This window comes from Nicotiana tabacum, chromosome 3, assembly GCF_000715075.1.
Source record: "Nicotiana tabacum cultivar K326 chromosome 3, ASM71507v2, whole genome shotgun sequence".
NCBI classification, from domain to species: domain Eukaryota; kingdom Viridiplantae; phylum Streptophyta; class Magnoliopsida; order Solanales; family Solanaceae; genus Nicotiana; species Nicotiana tabacum.
Genome location: NC_134082.1, coordinates 19,340,951 through 19,362,206, shown reverse-complemented (window position 1 = coordinate 19,362,206; position 21,256 = coordinate 19,340,951). Strand labels below are relative to the sequence as shown.

The window sequence follows — 21,256 nt, the reverse complement described above, 5'->3', positions numbered from 1 at the left end:
GTCTAGGATTTTAAGTAAAATTCGCACCTGCGATGGAATTTCTGCAGGTGTGGCGTTGCAGAAGCGACGAAGATGCCACAAGTGCGGTTTTGCTTGACAGAAACTATAAATTTAACACTTTAAGATTTTTCACCATTTTCATCATTTTTGTGCTCGGATTTTGGGGATTTGAGAGAGATTTCAAAGCAATTACTGGGGTAAGTTCCTTGTGCCTAGTTATCTTCAATAATGGTGTTTCTCCACTAATATTATACCTAGTTGGTTAGTTTTTAAGGTGAAATTTGGGAGTTCAGGGCTTGAGAATTGGAGAGTGAATTTTGGGGTTTTGATGACCAAATGATGTCATATTTTGATAGATTTAGTATGGTTGGACTCGTGATGAATGGGGTTTCGGGTTTTGTCACTTTTGTCGGATTTCGAGGCGTGGGCTTGGGGGGCGGGTTTGAGCCGATTTCGGATTTTGAGTCTAATTTAGTAGTTTTCTTTTGAAATTGATTCCTTTAGCATTTATTAATTGTATTGCACTATTTGTGGTTAGATTCGGGATGTTTGGAGACCGATTTGAGAGGCAAAGGCATTGCGGTGTAGAGATTTGCTCAGATTGTTTTAAGTAACAGTTGTAAATCTGGTCCCGAGTGTATGAAACCCTGGATTTTGGTGCCATATGATTATTTGAAGGTGACGGACATGCTAGATGACGGGAGTGTCCCGTGAAAATTGTAAAATTGAACAATTTGTTGTTAGCTATATGCTCTCTATGTGTTATAGAAATTGACTGTAAGTCATGTTATAAATGATGTTTAGGCTATGTGTTGGTACTGTGGGTCCCACAGAGACCACGTTACATGTTGAATTGCCTGCTAAATGCTATTTTTTCTCTATCGTTGTTTCATATCACAGTCTTTGCTATTCCGCTTGATGCATCATGTTATTGCTATTGGGCTGATTTTCCTGATTTCTGAGAGCCCGAGACACTGGAGAGATTGATGACTAAGTGAGGCCGTGGGCCTGATTGTGAGGATATTTATGGGATCGGGCTGCACGCCGCAACATGTTTCATTGATTTTTCTATAATTGGCTTGATATATCGCTTGGGCTGAAGGAACCCATCCGGAGTCTGTACACACCCCCAGTGAGCGCAGATACATATTGAGTGCGAGTGCCGAGTGCTGAGCGATTGTGAGGAATAAGTGACTATGAAGAATGAGTGATTGTGAGGTCGGAGTGATTGGGAGGACTGAGTGATGATTGCCCGAGAGGCATTATATGATTTCATTATTGATGCACACAGTTGCCTTACATCCTTGTTTTGAAAAGTGTTGAAAGATATTTTATCTCGCTTTACTTGAACTTGACTGAAACAAACTTATTTGACTTAAACTTCTGGATTGAATGTATGCCTATTCGTTACTGAACTTTATGAGATGAACTGTATTTGTATAGCTCGTCACTGCTTCTCAGTTCCTTATTTATTTATGTTACTTACTAAGCTGGTGTACTCATGTTACTCTCTGCGCCTCGTGTGCAGATCCATAAGTTGCTGGTCATGGAGAGTGCTGATAGTCCTCGTAGCTATTTATTGGAGATAGTGAGGTAGCTGCCCGGCGTTCGCAACCTTGCTTTCTTCTCCCTTATCTTTCCTTTAGTTGTATTTTGAATTTCAGACTATGTTAGTCGTGTTATTTTCAGACCAATTATATTTGGATGCTCATGACTTAGTGACACCCCGATATTTTGCGCTATCTTTCTGCATTTTATTTTGACTTTAACTATTATTTTTATAAAAATCCTATTTTTAAAAGGCTTTTGTTTATCTTTTAATGAAATATCGAAGTGTTTTGAAAGTTGGTTGGCCTAGTACCATCGATAGGCGCCATCACGACAAGATAGAGTTTTGGCTCGTGACAGTAACAATGGCAAAAACCTCAAACGTGGTTTCTCAAAAGGACACTCCTTCTTCGCGGTCGACCATTGGGAGACCACTCCTAAAGTGGTTGGAGCCCCACTTGAAAATGTTCATTCCAGGGGGGTTGTTCGGTCGCCGACAACTTCAAGGTTGGGAAGCCTTCATTGGTAGAGGGTCGGGGTGAGGAGGCCTCGAGATATATTTGCTCAATTACCGAAGATGTCCTCTTCTCAGTCAGAAAAGACTGCAACTAGGCCGACAAAGACATAGTGGTCCCTGACTCCGAGGAGGCCATTACTACTCATGTCGAGGATTCATAAAAGCAAATGACATTTCGCTACTTTTAATATAAAATATAGAAATAGATTAAATGAAATGTTTTGAAAAAAACCATCCAAATATATACTTTAGGAAAACCTTTCCCGAAAAAATTTCCAAAAAAGTATCTTAATGCCCAAGCTTATATGGGACAAATGACTTTTTACAATTTTATTTAGTTGAAGTTAGAAAAAATAAATAGTCAAGATGAAATGTTTAAATATTGGGTGTGTTTGGTACAAAGAAAATTATTTTCCATGGAAAATATTTTCCTAGAAAATATATTTTTGGAAAAATGAATAGATTTATTACTTATTTCTCATGTTTGGTTGGTGAGTGAAAAACTTTATCCGACAAATACTTTTTAGTGTTTTTTTTGTACAATTTTTTTTAGAAAAATACTTTTGAATGCTATTTTCTTAGCCCTCTTCCCCCCAATCCCATATTTCCTTTGTCCCCCACTCCCCCCCCCCCAAAAAAAAAAAAAAACTCTAAATACCCAATATTTTTAAAACTCTATTTTCTTCAAGAATTTAATTATTCTTTTTAAAATTCATACAAATCCAAAGGGACTAATGTGGTTCTTTACTTTTCACTCAAAAATTATGTTGAAATTTGTGCTACATAACTAAAAAAGAAAATACTCTCTTTTTTATTGAAAAAGAAAGTATTCTTTCTACAACATGAAAAAGTATTCATTGGTTAAAATGAAAGAAATATTTTTTCTACATAATGAAAAGAAAATACTCATTTTGTTGAAATAAAATAAAATACTTTTTACTACATTGAAACGAAAGAATTTTTTTTTCTATTTCATAAAAGAAAGTTTTTTTTAAATGAAAGAAAATATTTTTTTAAATGAAAGAAAATATTTTTTTATATCGTGAAATGAGAATACTAATTTTGTTGAAATGAAAGAACATACTTTTTACTACATCATTTTGCTAAAATGAAAGAAAATACATTTTTTACATCATAAAAAGAAAGTGTTTTTTTTGTTGAAATGAAAGATGATACCTTTTACACAAACACTTATTTATGAAAGAAGGGAAAGTTCAAAAAACTTTTAGTGAGAGAAGGTCTTCATTCTCTCTACTCTCACAATCCCAACCATGACCAATCTCAGCCAAAATGATAGCAATCTGGGAACTTCTACTCCGCCAAAACTTCCTGATATTGCAATAATCCATCCAAAACACAACTCGCCTGATCAGGAAAATTCGTATAAGGATAAACTTCGGGGGAAAATCCAATTTCCCCATGATCATCAAAGTGAAGACCTCCCTTCACCTATGTCCACGGACGTTCTCGCACTCCGATTACCCCATGCTTACAAAAGACAGAAAAAACCAGGATAAAAAGTATAGTTCTATCTGCTCAGGATATCCAATGGATCTATGAGCAATGGAAATTCTCAGTGATAATCAAATTAATAGGAAAAAGAGTCCTACATCACTACCTAAGATCAAAAATACAAAGTCCTTGGAGACCGACGGAGAACTTCTCCTTAATAGACCTTAGTGAAGATTATTACAAAGTAAAGTTTAGCAAAGAAGAAAATGCAAGGAAAGCTCTACAGAATGGAACATTATTCATTAATGGTTTCTTCCTCTTTGTCCAAAAATGGACATCAAATTTTGTAGCTACATAGGCAACTCAAAGTTACACTGCCATCTGGATTAGATTGCCACAACTACCAACTGAATTTTATGATGGAATCATTTTGCCAAAAATTGGAAATGCTATAGGATAATTACTTAAAATTGATGCATTTACATCTTCTACCATTAGAGGTAGATATGCAGGGTTGTGTGTACAAATTCCATTGGAACAAACTGTCCAATCTTACATCCAAATTGTAATGAATAAACAACATATCTTATACGAAGGTGATAATATCCTATGCAAATTATGAGGCTACATAGGTCATTATTCTTTAAAGTGCTCTCTCTCTACCCTACACAATCTACCCACAAACAATAAGGGAAGCCAAAATTCAAATCCTCCAGCAACAAATACTACGAGTAAATGGCAGACAGTTTCCTTCCAAAAAAATAAGAAGTCAATCACAAATCGAGGTGAGCTGCCAACATGGAAGTCCATCAGTGTAACAGGTATAAATGTAAGGATCATTGATGCGGCAACAGGTAAGTTTCTCTATATTCAAAAATTAAAATATGTTGATAAGAATTCTATCCTTTCTATAAATCTAGATAAAAATAAAAATCTTAGTAATTTTCATTTAGATTCGCCTATCAATATTAATGATACCCAGGAAAACTCTAATTACTATATGAGTGCTAATGTCTCATAAACCATAGTGGGCACACAGTTTCCATCCTAAACAATGGTACTAACAATACCACTACCCCCCTTCATGCAAAAACACAACCCAATATCCGACAAGTGGAAGAAACCCGTCACCATAAAAGACACCCCCTAACTCCTATATTCCAATGATTACCTCTACTAATAAATCTGATATTATAAATCCTATAAAAACTATCATGACCAATGATCTTCAAGTTAGCAACAATCCTACTCGCGTAATAGACCCTAATAACAATCAAATCTTAACAAATCCCCCTAATATATCTTGCATGCAAACTAATGACCATTGCTAGGGCTAAACACTTGGCAGACCCAAGTAAACAAGTGTTGGAGATGCAATCTCCTCCAGATCTTATTAACTTCCCCACAAAATCAACTTCATCTTGCATGCAAATAGATCCTACTCTGCCAATTATTCCTACTCCTCCATTGACAGTCATAACTGTCGATCATAAGCATCCTATATTAGACAACTCTTCTACCCAAAATGTCTCACACACCACTAACCTTACGGAGAAGATACACACTAATCCAACTCCAGCGTCTGCATCGTCCCTACTCAAAGGAAAATCTTCCTCCACTACCACTACAAATCCCTACTTCACTAGTTATTTATGTACAGCCTCCAAACTCTCCCAACCATCAACCATAGTCCTAGATAGAACTGGGCCTAATGGGGCATGCAATATCCTTCAACGTGCAGATCAATGGCTAGGACTCAGTCCTCATCAATCAGAACACGAACTATTTGGCACAACTGATCTCAGAAGGCATGCATCTAGCAATAATCAACTACATCAATCAGATATGGATGAACAACATCTTGCAGCCATTGGCTCCATCAATGAACCAAAACCTGGCCAAGAACATGCAAGAAATGTGGAATATTTCGGGGAGTCCAAACACTCTGATGCCCCCAAACATCCCTCTCAACCTTTCATTCTTTGCCCCGGAGGAGATGACACCGGTGAACCCTGTCTTCACCCACTGGGATGTGCAATAACCTCCACATCCTCCTGTCCAACAACAAAATCCACCCGCTCAAGCAGAAAAACAAGCTTAGCCACAGGAGGACATGCAACAATAAGAACAAAATCCAGAGGAGAAGGAAGAACACATCTATCACCAGGGGGAAGCAAGAGTGGCATTCTCAAACCTAAACGAGGTAAAAATTGTAATCTTCAAAGAATGGCTCGACAAGAAATGCATCATCAGCTGCCTGATGACTCTGTTCAAATGCTCAATCGACATAAGGCCCCCACACGATCCAATAGTAGGAAAAAATGTGGTCATCCTAGTTCCATCCCAAAAGAGGAACATTGCCATGCCATTGAGGGAAACTTATGACAACCACCCCAATACCCTATCGATGAGCCAACCAATTAATTTTGTTATTTGGAACGTCCGAGGTGAAAATAATCCTAACTTCAGAAGAAACTTTAGGAAAATTATGGATACCCACAAGCCTAGCATGGTTACCCTATCGGAAAATAAGATAGCTACGCATATGTCCATCCTAGAAGAGTTCAATTTTACAGAAATGATAGAGGTGTCAGCAGAGGGACAAGTTGGAGAGATGGATATCCTGTTGAACCTCACAAAAGTTGTTATGAATAACTTCACAAGAAGGAATCGGGAAATTCATGCCATGATAGAGGTAAAACCTAACAATAAATCATGGCTATTTAGCTCTATTTACACTAGCACTAACAAAACAAATAGGGATATTCTTTGGCAAAACATAAAAAATTTATTTGATAATTATAAAGGAGCTTGGCTAATGGGAGGGGACTTTAATGATGTTACAAGGGCAGTCGAAAAAATTGGAGGCAAAGTGTTAACCAAAATAGAGCTAGAAAAATCATAGCTAGCCTAAATTACTGTAAATTACTAGACCTAGGTTTCAAATGGTCCAAATTTACGTGGTCAAATCATAGGAAAAAGAATAAGAGATTAATTATGGAAAGATTAGATAAGGTTTATGCAAATATGGAATGGCTAGAACAATTCCACCAAGCCTCTATAATTCATCTTCCTAAGACATATTCGGACCACAATCCCATCCTGGTCTCGTTACAGAATAAAAATAATATTCACATAGATAAATCCTTTCCCTAAGAAATAATATGGTAGTCCCACCCTGATTTTATTAACCTAGTGAAAACAAATTGGAGCAATAATGACCTAATAGAAGCAACTAGCTCTTTTGAAAAAGATGTAAGACTTTGGAGTAAAGAAACTTTTGGAAATATTCATTGACAAAAAAGAAAACTCCTAGCCAGACTAGGAGGGATCCAGAGCAGTCCTAAATACTATGCTAGCCTTTTTCTCCAACAACTAGAAGTTAATCTTACCCAACAATATAATGACATCTTTAAGCTGGAAGAAGACTACTGTAAAATTAGGTCTAGAGTCTTGTGGTTAAATGATGGTGACGCAAACACAATATTTTTCCACATTAGTGCTACTAATAGAAGAAGAATCAATAAATAGTCTTCTTCAAAGATGACAATGGGAAATTGGATAGATGATTACAATTGTATAATGATTCACACTATAAATTACTTTAACAATATATTTAATATTTCCCAAACACATTCTATTTGGCATACAAGAACTAATGTAACCCCTATGGATAAGAAGAATGAACTATCGTGCCTAGACTTTCCCCCTAAACGACCAAGAAATTAAAAAGGTAGTTTTCTCCTTTAACCCCTATAAATCCCAGTCCTGATGCTTTACATCCCTTCTTCTATCAAAAATATTGGCTTACCATCAAGGATAGTGTAAATGCCTTTTGCCATAAAGTCTTTGAGGATAGCTGCATTCCTACAATCACTAATAAAACGTACTTGTGCCCAATTCATATATTCGAAAATGCTAATAATCTAAGAAATTTTAGGCCAATTAGCCTCTTTAATACCATGTATAAAAAAATTACAAAAATCATCACCAACAGAATTAGACCATTCCTTAACAAATTAATTGGACCTCACCAAGCAAGTTTCATTAATGGTAGAAGAGCTTTGTGACAATGTTGTCATAATTCAAGAGGTAATAAAGTATATTAGAAATTCAAAATCAAGAGAAGGATATATGATCCTCAAAATAGACCTTGAAAAGGCTTTGATAAACTAGAAGGATCTTTTATTCATAGAACCTTAAATTACTTCAAATTTCCTCACAAAACCATAAATCTGATCATGTCGTGCATAACTACTCCTAGCTATTCGATCATGGTTAATGGGTCAAAATCAAAATCGTTCACACCCACAAGGGGTATCAGACAAGGTGATCCAATGTCCCCATACATTTTTATATTATGTATGAAAATGCTCTCCAAAATGATCTATCACAAAATTGACACCAGGGAATGGGATGCTCTGAAAATTACCCCTAGAAGCCCTAAACTATCGCATCTATAGTTTGCCGACGACATAACCCTCATAGGCAAAGCAAACACCAAAACAACTCTTAAATCTTATAAAACCTCAATGACTTCTGCCTACTTTCAGGTTAGGCTATTAATAAAACAAAATCTAAATTAATTGTCTCTCCAAACTGCTCAAAAACAACTAGAAAGGAATAAGAATCCTTCTTCAACATTAAGCTTAGCGGCAATTTTGGTACTTACTTAGGTTTTTCTATTGTTAATTTGAAACCTAACCATAAGGACTATCAATTTGTGGTTGATAAAATAAGAACAAAATTGGGAAGTTGGAAAGCTAGATGGTTAAACATGGCTGGAAGATGTACTCTAATCACATCTACCCTTAATAATATACCAAACCATATTATGCAATATTCCCTTCTTCCTGCAAAAACCCTTAAGAATATTGAAGGTTCAGCGAGATTTTATATGGAACTCCACTCTAGAAAAAAGAAAAATTCACCTCCTTAACTAGGATTCTGTTACAAGGGACAAAGAGAAGGAGGGACTGGGAAAAAGAAAGGCTAGAAGTAAATATCTGGCTTTACGTACTAGCCTGGCTTGGAGATTGATTAATACTAATTCCTTATGGACACGAGTCATAGATAGCAAATATGGAAAAACATCCCTCCTTCATATGGAAAAGTATTTTGAAGGGCTGGTACTATTGTAATATAGGGACTAGAAGTGACATCAATAACACCTCTCTTAGCATTTGGGGTTCCAATTGGATTCCAAATATAATAAATTTTAGAAAATGATTAAAGGCCCCCTAAACCTTAACGGGGACAAAATCACTATTGGTAAACTATGGCCGGGGAATAAATGGGATCTTACCAAATTATCTTTTGAGTTGCCAAATAACATTTTAAATAACATAAATTCTATTACAACCTATAGCGCTCCTCCAACTGCTAATAACCATAACATTTTGGAGACTTACCTCAAATGGGATTCTTTTAACCTCTTCGTGCTACAAAATTATTGATAAAAATGAGCTTTGCTCAAAAGATAACACCTGGATTGGGAAACTTCGTTGTCCAAATAAAATAAAAATCTCTATCTAAAAATACTACCATAATAGGATCCCAACTAGAGTATACTTAGCCAATCTAGGGATTAATATTAACCCTGAATGCCCCATCTATAAGCATCACGACGAAACAATCCATCATATTTTCTGGGTATGTGATACTATAAAACACATTTGGAAAGACCTTGCAATTCACTCTAATCCCACTACTCCTAATCACTGGATAGACCAAATAAAGGCGGTGATAATAGGTTAAATCTAGGTAATTTGGCGACAGTTAATGCTCCCACTTGATTATATTCCAATATCATAATATGGTTAATTGATTAAAAATAGGCTCTAATTGTGAATTATATATATTGCAAGATGAGGAGCCTAGGTGATGCTTTAAACAGTTGTGATTGGAACCTTTTTGGAGCAAGAAAAACCCCTTAGAGCTGAGTACGCTTGAAGACGAGGAACATAAGTGATGAAACACTGAACTGGACATGCGCATCCAGGTGCGCGACCGTGCTCCTTTTAGTGCGTCCATGACAGAATCTCAGCCAACTAGCGCGGCCAATGCGTGTCCAGGTGCGCGGTCACGCTAGTCCAGAATCCGGGAAGAGTTATTTAGGGGCAGAATTGGAAATCTGGAGGAAAACTCACTTAACCTATATAAAGTCAAGCTCGTCCAAGGAAAAAAAAGTTTTTCAGAGTCTAGTGCAAGAAATAGAGAGGCAAGAGGCAAGGAGGAGATTTGCCCATCAAGTTTTTCTTTTCTTCTCTTGGATTTTGCTAATTGGGATGAAATTGAACCTGTTTGTGATGAACACTAGTATGAGTAGCTAAAACTCGTTCTAGGGTCATGAGTGAAACATGAATGTTGTTGTTTGAAGTTTAATTTTACAAAGTTGGTTTATCATATTGGGTTATTTATTTAATTCTGATTTTAATTATTTTGCTGAGTAGCTAACAGTGAAATACTATCTACGAATCTTTAGTTGAACTCGAAAGTGGGAACTTCAGATTGCATGTAGAATTAAATAGAGCAAGTTCTTGAACCCGGGCCTTGGGAAACGAATTAGCAATTGGGATAGACATATACCCAATTGCCTTGTTTGGTTGAAATACAGGAATTGTAAATGCATTCTTGTTAATATTAATTCATAGAAATATAGGCATTGAGTTAACTTGAATAGGCGAGTAAGGACTCGACAGATTCTTTTGAGTAACATTAACCCTGTCAATCAACAATCAAGGTAAATCGATTAGTCATTTTAAGATAAGAACATAACACGATTGTTAATTAGCCCGTGACCCTGGAATATCCTCTCTTACTGTTTGTTACTCGGAATTGCTATTTGTTTGGTTAATTGCTCTAGTTAAATTATTGCTTGGTAACTAGGTAGTAAAACAATTACATCTGTATTTTGTGAAAAAAACATCTTGAATAGACAAATTAATTGAGTTTGAATTAGTCAACAGTTAATCATAAATCTTTGTGGGAACGATACTCTACTCACTACTCTATTACTTGACGATCACGTGCACTTGCGTGAGTGTTTTGGGTCGCAACAATTTTCTAGCATCGTTGCCAGGGACTTAGAAATTAGCTACTTGACTGAATTGAGCATTAATTATTTATTTATTCAAGTTTTAATTTTCAGTTCACGTTGTTTGTGCCAATACATGTTTTCTTTTTTTGAATGCGAAGAAGTAGAAGCGCAAACAATCTCCTTCCCCTTGATCCCTAAATTGAACGAACACTTCACAGATTGAGGAGGAAGGTGGATGCTAGAACTATAATTGAAAGAGAGTTGGACATCGTAGTTCAACCACAGCCAATTGAGATGGCAGGTAATGAGGAACTCATGGTGATCGAAGCCGTAAGGCCCAGTCTGGCTAATATGACTCAGGCTATTGTGAAGCCTGATATCACTGGGCACTTTGAGCTAAAACAATACATGGTGCAGCTGGTCCAATCCACATGGCTATTTGTGGGTTTACCATGAAGACCCGTAGAGGAAAATTCAGAATTTCTTGGAAATTACAGACACTTACAATTATCCGAACGTTTCCAAGGACTATGTCAGGCTGACACTTTTCCCCTTTTCACTAATCGAGGAAGCTAAGGAGTGGTTGAATAAGGAGCCAGTAAATTCAATCCGCACTTGGGATGATCTGGCAAGGAAATTCTTAATCAAGTTTTTCCTCACTAAGAAAACAAAATATTGAGGAGTCAAATTCTTGTGTTTGAACAACGAGCTGGGGAAACGCTTCGTCAAGCATGGGAAAGGTACAAGAAGATGCTCAGAGACTGTCCTCATCATTGCCAGACAGACGGGGTATTGGTTCACACTTTTGTAGATGGGTTAGATGATGCTTCAAAGATGAATCTTGATTCAGCTTGTGGGGGTAGTTGCATGGCCAGACCGTACAGTGAAATCCAAATCTTGCTGAATAACTTCACTGCTATTGATAATAACTGGCAAGGTGAGGGTGATTTACGAAAGCTACTTAAGCAAAAATCAGCTGGGTCACTTGAGCTCGACGAAGTGTCAGCCATGAGAGCCGATATTGTAAAGCTGGCCAATCAGATGACTAGAATGACAATGCAGCAGCCATAGACAATGCAACATGTACAACAAATGACTATTTGCTGCGAACTTTGTGGCGATAGTCATATGAGTGATATGTGCCCCACGAATCCAGAATACATCTATTATGTGGGCCAACAGAACAGAGGTCCACCAAATCAGCATGCACAATACGAGAATTCTTACAATCCAAATTGGAGGAATCATCCCAACTTCTCATGGGGTGGAAATCAGCAGAATCAAAATCAGAATAGACCCCAAGGGAGTTTCAATCAACCTCAGAGACCACCCCAACAAATGGAAGAAAGTACCAATGATTTGCTAAAGAAGTTGTTGATTGACAATCAGCAACTCAGGACCGACTTCAGAAATCTTGAAAGGTAAATGGGGCAGTTAGCAACAAATCAAAACACTAGACCAGCAGGCGCTCTCCCCAGTGATACAGAAAAGAACCCTCAAGTGAATGCAGTTACACTTAGAAATGGGAGGGAGTTAGAGGAAGTGCCAAAGAAAAAGAGAGACAAGCCCATACCTGAGGGAGAGTTTATCCTTAAAGTGACTCACGAGCCAAAGAATGATGCTGAAATTCCATAGCCAGTGGAGGCCCCAAGGCCATCACCACCTTTTCCCTAGAGATTGCAGATAAAGAATGATGATCGCATGTTCACAAAATTTCTCTCTATGTTGAGCCAGGTTCAATTGGATATCCCACTTGTTGATTTGCTTCGTGAAATTCCAAATTATACTAAGTACATAAAATATATAGTGGCTCACAAGAGAAAATTAACTGAATTTGAGACAGTGGCACTTTCTGAGGAGTACACTTCAAGGGTCAAAAATAAGCTCCCTCAAAAGCTTAAGGATCCTGGCAGCTTCACGATTCTTGTGCGCATTGGTAATATTGATGTGGGTCGTGCTCTTTGCGATTTGGGGGAGAGCACAAATCGGATGCCCCTGTCTTTGTTCAAGCAATTGGGCCTGGGAGCTCCAAGGCCCACTACTGTGATGTTGCAGCTGGCTGATAAATCGATAACACACCCTAAAGGGGTGATTGAAGATGTATTGCTGCGGATTGGGAAGTTCATATTCCTTGCTGATTTCATTATCCTCGATTATGAGGCTGATGAACTGGTTTCAATCATATTGGGGCAACCTCTCTTAGCTACTGGTGATGCAATTATCAAAGAGAGAGAGAGAAAGATAATTTTGAGGGTAGATGATGAGAAAGCAGATTTTAATGTCTACAAAGCAATCCAATTTCCCCGCCACTATGAGGAGCTCTCAATGATATCTATTGTTGAGGATGATGAGAAAATTCAATATCCGAGTGTATATCTAGACGATTCTCTAGAGAAAGAACTTATGTTGCTTGATAGCCTGGGGGATGATGAAGAGGTTGAGGAGATGATGCACATCCTTGATACATCTTATGCGTACATGCAAGGGATACACTGATTTGAGCCTTTGAATAGGCCAGAGGGACCTTCTCCAAAGCCGTCAATTCAGGAAGCCCCAAAATTGGAGCTTAAACCTCTCCCACCTCACCTGCAATATGCTTATTTGGGTGACTATGACACACTTGGGTTGACCATGTCTGACATTAAGGGCATTAGCCCAGCCTTTTGCATGCACAAAATCCTCATGGAGAACGGACACAAGCCTAGTGTGGAGCAACAATGCCGACTCAATCCAATCATGAAAGAGGTGTTAAGAAAAGAAGTGATTAAGTGGCTTGATGCAGGTATTGTATTTCCTATCTCAGATAGCAAATGGGTAAGCCCCGTTCATTGTGTACCCAAGAAAGGGGGGATAACTGTAGTAGTTAATGAGAATAATGATTTAATCCCTACAAGAACTGTCACCGGGTGGAGAATTTGCATTAATTATAGAAAATTGAACAATGTGACCCGGAAGGACCACTTTACCATCCCCTTTATTGACCAAATGCTTGATAGATTAGTTGGCCAGGAGTACTACTGCTTCTTAGATGGTTACTCGGGGTATAATCAGATTGCTATATCCCTAGAGGACCAAGAGAAGACCACATTTACGTGTTGTTATGGCACGTACGTGTTCAAGAGAATACCCTTCGGTGTTTCTAATGCACCTGCGAATTTTCAAAGGTGTATGATAGCCATTTTTACTGACATGGTTGAGAGGTTTGTGGAAGTGTTCATGGATGATTTTTCTGTTTTTCGATGTTCTTTTGATAACTGCTTGATGAACCTTGATAAAGTACTTGCTAGGTGTGAAGAAACTAACTTGGTGCTAAACTGGGAAAAGTGCCATTTCATGGTACGTGAAGGTATAGTTTTGGGGCACAAGGTGTCCAAAGATGGTTTGTAGGTGGACAATGCAAAGGTGGAAGCGATTGAAAAATTGCCTCCACCGATGTCTGTCAAAGGCATTCACAGTTTCTTGGGCCATGCAGGTTTTTATCGTTGTTTCATTAAAGATTTCTCGAAAATTTCATCTCCCTTGTGCAAGTTGCTTGGGAAGGATGTCGCTTTCAAATTTGATGTTGCCTGTCTGAAGGCATTCGAGGAGCTGAAGGGAAGGTCGGTGACTGCACCAATCATAATTGCTCTGGATTGGGAGCAACCATTTGAGTTGATGTGCGGTGTGAGTGACTTGGCTATTGGAGCTATTTTGGGGCAAAGGAGAAGTAAAATCTTCCACTCCATCTACTATGCGAGCAAAACTCTGAATACACCTTAGATGAACTACATAGTCACTGAAAAAGAGTTGCTTGCCGTGGTGTGGGTGTTTGACAAGTTCAGGTCATATCTAGTGGGGACAAAAGTCATCATCTACATAGATCATTCAACTATACGATACCTATTTGAGAAGAAAGAGGCCAAGCCGAAACTAATTCGGTGGGTCCTCCTCATGCACGAGTTTGACCGAGAGATCCGAGATCGCAAAGGAACAGAGAATCAAGTCACTGATCACTTGTCCAGATTAGAAAATTGGAATCATGTAGCTGAAGGGGGTGCAATTAAATAAACATTCCCTGATGAGCAGTTATTGGCAATCACCTCAAGCACAGCCCTGTGGTATGCAGATTATGTGAACTTTATTGCAAGCGGGGTGACACCACCAGAATTGACACCCGATAATAGAATAAGGTTCCCGCATGATGTGAGGCTTTACATGTGGGATGAGCCATTCTTATACAGGTTCTGTGCAGATCAGTTGGTGCGTAGATGTGTTCCTGAGGATGAGATGAATGCCATACTTCATAGCTATCACGCCTCGCCATACGAAGGTCATCATGGTGGAGACATGACTGCCTAGAAAGTGACAATTAGGTTTATATTGGCCAAAATTGTTTAGGATGCACACGCCTTTGTTAAAATGCGTGACAGGTGCCAAAGAACTGGAACGATCACAAAGAAGCACGAGATACCGCTGCAAAACATTCTAGTAGTGGAGCTTTTCGATGTGTGGGGAATTGACTTCATGGGACCGTTTTCGTACTCCAATAGTCATAGGTACATCTTGGTGGCAGTCGATTATGTGTCTAAGTGGGTGGAGGCCATTGATCTTCCCACTAATAATGCAAAGGTGGTGGTAAGCTTTCTTAAGAAGCACATCTTCATATGCTTTGGAACTCCCAAAGTGTTGATCAGTGATGGAGGAATGCACTTTTGCAAAAACCTGCTGAATAATGTTCTTGCAAAGTACGGAGTCAAGCACAAAGTTTCCACTGCCTATTACCCCCAGATGAGTGGTCAAGTCGAAGTATCAAAAAGAGAGGTGAAGCAGATTCTTGAGAAAACAGTGAGTGCAAATAGAAAAGACTTGGCAGGGAAGTTAGATGAAGCATTGTGGGCATATCGAACTGCACACAAAACTCCCATAGGTGCTTTTCCGTATAAGTTAGTTTATGAGAAGGCATGTCACTTGCCCATCGAACTTGAACACAAGGCCTATTGGGCAATTAAAAAGCTGAATATGGATGGGAATTTGGCTGGCGAGAAGAGGTTGCTACAGCTCAACGAGCTTGATGAGTTTCGTTTGCACGCATATGAAAATGCCAAATTGTATAAAGAGAAGACTAAGAGGTGGCATGAAAAGAACATCCAACATCGAGAGTTTGAGCCAGGGTAAGAAGTTCTTTTGTTCAATTCGAGGTTGAAGCTTTTTCCAGGAAAGCTTAAATCTCGTTGGTCAGGCCCTTTTGTTGTGGTAAGTGTGAAGCCTCATGGAGCTGTGGAGTTGTGGGATATGAGTTCAACTGGTACTTTCTTGGTGAATGGTCAAAGGATAAAAAATTACTGGGGTGGTGACTTTGCACGTCACAAGAACTCGGTGAACTTGACGGATGCTTGAGAACGTGTTGAGTCGTGTCGTGACGTTAAATCAAGCACTAGATGGGAGTCAACCCATTGAATTGTTATAACCGTCGTACCATGACGTTAAATAAGGCACTGGTTGGGAGGCAACCCAACGACAGTAGTAGTGTTAATTTTGTGTTTGAGGAATAGCTAACCAATGTAGGTGACAAAGGGCAGGTGCTGAGGCCATCGAACGGGGTAAGAACATGTGAAAAATTGAAGAAAAAAATCGCCCAGATGCGCGCCCGCGCTACTGGACGCGCTACTGGGCACGCTAAATTGCAAAGTTTCTACCTTGGCCGTGCACCTGATCGCGCTGTTAAACGCGCTACTAGAAGCACATCTGGGTGTGCTAGTAGCTATTTGGTTCTGTATTGGATGCGCTAAATTTAGCGCGCTAGTTTCGTCAAAGATTCGGCGTTTTTCAAGTGTATTTTAATTTTTTAGTTTTTTTTCTTTTCTTTTTCTGTTTATTGTTTCCCCCATATAATAAACCCTCCTCCAATACCCTCCCCCATTCCAACCAAAACAACCATAAGACCTTCCTCCCAACACTCCCAAATCCCAATCCCTTCCATCCCCCATCTCACGACCCCCCCGAGTTCACTAGCATCCTTCCCATTCTCCTTCACCACAGGTATGAGCCCTAGTTTCTTTCTTCCTTTTTTTATTTCTCTCGCTATTTGTCATATTTATTTTTGGTTGTATTCTTATGCCTATATGTAGTAGTTGCGCTTAGATTTTGTAGAGAAATTGGTGCAAGATGTTGTGGTGTTAGTGGATGATAAGTGTGGGGTGGAATCCCACTTGATATATGATGTTGGTGAGTGTAAGTGGGTGATTCTTGTTCTAAATAGTTTAAAAAGGGGTTGTGAAGGCCTAATGCTCACAAGGTGTTTGTGGAAAGGTCCCAATGATCGTGATTATATAGTTTGTGACCCCTTATGCGTGTAAAGTCTGAGTAACTGCATTGAGTCACAAAATTTCTGTTGGGCTGTGCTAATGTGTCTCTGTTTTGCAGGCATCATGACTTCATCTAGGAAATGATGCGCCACAGGAGCCTCGTCGAGCAGCCAGGCTGGTTCATCTAGGTCACGAGGGGCTGCACCTGCACACTCCTTTGATAGTTCCAAATTTGTTTCGGCCAATGCTCAGGCCCGCTTTGCAGAAAAGGCTCGTAAGAAGCCAATTCCGGAGAGAGGTATTAACGTCAGACAGCTCTAGAGACACTATCCTCACATGTTCGAGGAGTTGGTGAGGCGAGGGTTGCACACATTCATCAATGAGCCCGGTGAGGGTAATGCAACGGTTGTGTGTGAATTTTATGCGAATGTGTCAGAGCATGATAATGGGGTAGTCACGGTGCGCCGAAGGACAGTGAATGCTTCTGTTGAGGTGATACAGACGGCCTACCAACTGCCTCCACCTCTAGCTGTTTATGATGACTTTTATGAATACGGCCGCAACCCAACGAATGAAAAATCAGCTCGATTCTTTGAGTCAAAAGGTATGGGTTCTTTTTCCCTTCTTTAGTTACTCAACTATGCAGGGATGCTCAAGTGCTCGAAAATCTAGCTATGGATGGGTTGGTGAAAAGGGAAGGACAATTCCACGCTGATAAGGTGACTACGGGCAAGGAGCCAGAAGTGGTAGAGGAGGGGGCGAGAGGTGGCCAGTCTGTGAGTAGTAGCTCTGATGATTCTCATGATGGAGAGGATGCTGAGATGCATAGGGGGACAACACCACAGGCTCAGGAGCAAAATGTGGCAGCGGGAGGACCATCTGGGATGGCAACATCTTCAGGAGCTGCCCGGGTGTCCCATTTTACTGCGATGGAGGCGGAGATGGCTGGTTTGCGCACCTCCATGACTGATTTGGGCACTCGAGTAGACGCGGTAGCTAACCGACAAGTGAAGTCGGATAAAAAATTCATGGGTGGCTGCGAGCTCTGGGTAGTGCACGCCACGTCAACCCAGACACTATCTCCGACCCGGAGTGAACCTTCGGGGAAGTTCCTTTACCTCACTGCTCTTTCAAATTTTAAGCCATGGGTACATGTCTTCATTTTTAAGTGTGGGTTGGGGATTCCTTCATTATATGTATGTGATTGTATCATTTGACTATTGGTTTTGTTTTGTTTCATTCTGCTTTGATAATTTTGATGCTGTTAAGTAGGAATCGTTAGTTTAAAATAGATATATGGCTCGTCCCGACGATTGATCCCTATCGACGGGGTTCTTGAGGGACTGAGTCGAGAACAAAAAAGGGGCAAATACGTAGACTCTTCCTGATGACGGATCCTTTAGAGAATTTCCTTGAGGGAAGTTAGTCTAGAGAAAACACCAAAAAGATTATTTTTTTCTTTCTTAGATAGTGTAGCAACTCCCCCTTGGTTTTTCTTTAGGCCACGGTTCTTTTCCAAGGGTTTAACTTGAACCGGGTATAGGTAGTTTTCTTTTTATTTTGTTTTCTTTTCGATTTGTAGATTAGGTTAATGGGCTACGAGCTAGAGAATAAAAAGAGAACCCATAGCGTTGACACACCTGAACACAATAGACCCTAGAGTCTAACGCCTAGTCTTATTTGTTGAATCTCACTAAAGTGCCTTAATCTGTATGTTTGTTGTTGAATTGAATGCTTTAACAGAGCGTCTTGATAAGCTGATCTGGAATGAGTCGTATGCCATGTGTGGTGAGGTTTTTGTGTAGTCCATGTATTGTACTTGTGTCTAGAACTTGCCCGGTATGTGACTTGAAGCGAAATTTTAGGTGATGCTCGATTTGAAAAATGATTTTAGGCTTTCTTTGATATTTTTGAGCTTAATTGCTTGTCACAAATACAATTTGTCCTTGTTAACCCTTTTGAGCCTATGGACTTTTGTTTGTCACCCACATTACGATCCTATACCCTTTTTGTTCTTAATTGACATTGTTTTGATCCTTTTACCTCTTAAGGCACTTTAATCGTGAGATGCGCACTAAGAGAAGTAAGAAGGATCTAAGTGTGGGGTGGCTTTTTAGTGGAACAAATAAAAGGAAGAAAGGTGCATTTATTTTGTAAACTAATACACCACTAGCGGAAATTGAGTGAAAAAAAAAGAGAGGAATACATTGTGTCTTGTTCCAGCTAGTGGATATGAATTAATATAGTGCTTAAAGAATAAGGGAGTATTTGTAGGGTGATATTGTTTATGGAAGTGAAGTGGGTTGAAGAATTTGCGCTAAAGTTGCTCATGTGATGTGTTAAAGTGCTTAAGAGGGTTAGTCAATATTCCTAAATATATCCTGCTCGTCCCTTAGCCCACATTACAACCATGAAAAAGTCCTAATTGATTTTGGGTCAAGTAAGCCTACATTAGTAGATATTTACATTAAGGGCAAGCTTATGGTACCAATTGCATTCATGTGACTTCTGTTGTGAGGGTGAGTGATTTCTTTGATATATGTGAGCATATGATGCAAATGTGTGGATTGAATTCATTTTCGTTGATGTGATTGTGAGGGAATACGATTCGTGACGGAAAAGCAAGCCTTGACTTCTGTGTAGAGTATGTTGAGTAAGTATGAATATTGCATGGCACTTGAAGAGTCGACTTTTGAGGCTAGGACTGTTCACTACTAGGCGTAATGTATGTAAATTGTTCTGGGTGTAGGGCGTTAGGGGTAATGGTTGAGTGAAGGAACCTTTAGAATGTATAGTTTGATTGCTCGAGGACTAGCAATGAAGTAAGTGTGGGGTGTTGATAATAGGTTAAATCCAGGTAATTTGGCGACTGTTTATGCTCCCACTTGATTATATTCCAATATCATAATATGGTTAATTGATGAAAAATAGGCTCTAATTGTGAATTGAATATATTGCAGGAAGAGGAGCCTAGGTGATGCCTTAAACAGTTGTGATTGGAACCATTTTGGAGCAAGAAAACCCCCTCAGAGCTGAGTACGCTTGAAGACGAGGAACATAAGTGATGAAACACTGAAATGGACATGCACGTCCAGGTGCGAGACCGCGCTCCTTTTAGCGCGTCCATGACAGAATCTCAGCCAACCAGCGCGGCCAGATGCGCGGCCAGGTGTGCGGTCGCGCTAGTCCTGAATCCGGGAAGAGTTATTTAGGGGCAAAATTGAAAATCTGGAGGAAAACTCACTTAACCTATATAAAGTCAAGCTCGTCCAAGGAAAAAAAAGTTTTTCAGAGTCTAGTGCAAGAAATAGAGAGGCAAGAGGCAAGGAGGAGATTTTCCCATCAAGTTCTTCTTTTCTTCTCTTGGTTTTTGCTAATTGTGATGAAATTGAACCTGTTTGTGATGAACACTAGTATAAGTAGCTAAAACCCGTTGTTCTAGGGTCATGGGTGAAACATGAATGTTGTTGTTTGAAGTTTAATTTTACAAAGTTGGTTTATCATATTGGGTTGTTTATTTAATTTTTCTTTTAATTATTTTGTTGAGTAGCTAACAGTGAAATACTATCTACGAATCTTTAGTTGAACTCGAAAGTGGGAACTTTAGATTGCATATAGAATTAAATAGAGCAAGTTCTTGAACCCGAGCCTCGGGGAACGAATTAGCAATTGGGATAGACATATACTCAATTGCCTTGTTTGGTTGAAATACAGGAATTGTAAATGCATTCATGTTAATCTTAATTCATAGACATATAGGCATTGATTTAACTTGAATAGGCGAGTAAGGACTCGACAGATTCTTATGAGTAACATTAACCCTGTCAATCAACAATCTAGCTAAATCGATTAGTCATTTTACGCTAAGAACATAACACGATTGTTAATTAGCCTGTGACCCTGGAATATCCTCTCCTACTGTTTGTTACTCGGAATTGCTATTTGTTTGGTTAATTGCTCTAGTTAGATTATTGCTTGGTAATTAGGTAGTAAAACAATTACATCTCTATTTTGTGAAAAAAAGCTCTTGAATAGACAAATTAATTGAGTTTGAATTAGTCAACAGTTAATCATAAGTCTTCGTGGGAACGATACTCTACTCACTACTCTATTACTTGACTATCACGTGCACTTGCGTGTGTATTTTTGGTCGCAACAGGGGGCGAGCTACATTTTCCATCACAAATACCTTCGATCGACACACATCTTCCCCTTTGCAATTTGGTCAATCTGGAAAAATAGAAACGATAATTATCACAATAATACTAATTGCTGCCTAAATTGGAATTCTATTACAAAGCATGCAGTAGAATACAATCTACTCACAGAAAAAAGTATGAATAGTACAAACCATAAACTTATCAAAATAAAATGGCACAAACTACCAAGAGAATGGCTGAAATTCAACATAGACGG

At 39.0% G+C, this 21,256-nt stretch overlaps 1 protein-coding gene across 1 annotated transcript; it reads left to right on the top strand.

Moving 5' to 3' along the window:
* The first annotated feature begins 11,981 nt into the window (after positions 1 to 11,981).
* On the top strand, positions 11,982 to 16,984 carry LOC107795391 (uncharacterized). Its single transcript, XM_075242802.1, has 7 exons — positions 11,982 to 12,152; positions 12,291 to 12,836; positions 13,944 to 14,028; positions 15,220 to 15,615; positions 15,751 to 15,911; positions 16,667 to 16,766; positions 16,959 to 16,984. The coding sequence occupies exons 1-7, from the start codon at positions 11,982 to 11,984 to the stop codon at positions 16,982 to 16,984; spliced, it is 1,485 nt and encodes a 494-aa protein (XP_075098903.1).
* The last annotated feature ends 4,272 nt before the right edge of the window (positions 16,985 to 21,256 follow it).

Bases quoted from the DNA above. Each gene is read 5' to 3' on its own strand.
- LOC107795391 (XM_075242802.1), top strand. From the start codon at position 11,982: ATGGGGCAGTTAGCAACAAATCAAAACACTAGACCAGCAGGCGCTCTC. The intron at 12,153-12,290 runs GTGACTCACGAG...ATGTTGAGCCAG, and splicing joins AGGGAGAGTTTATCCTTAAA to GTTCAATTGGATATCCCACT. The intron at 14,029-15,219 runs GTTTTTATCGTT...GAACTCCCAAAG, and splicing joins CAGTTTCTTGGGCCATGCAG to TGTTGATCAGTGATGGAGGA.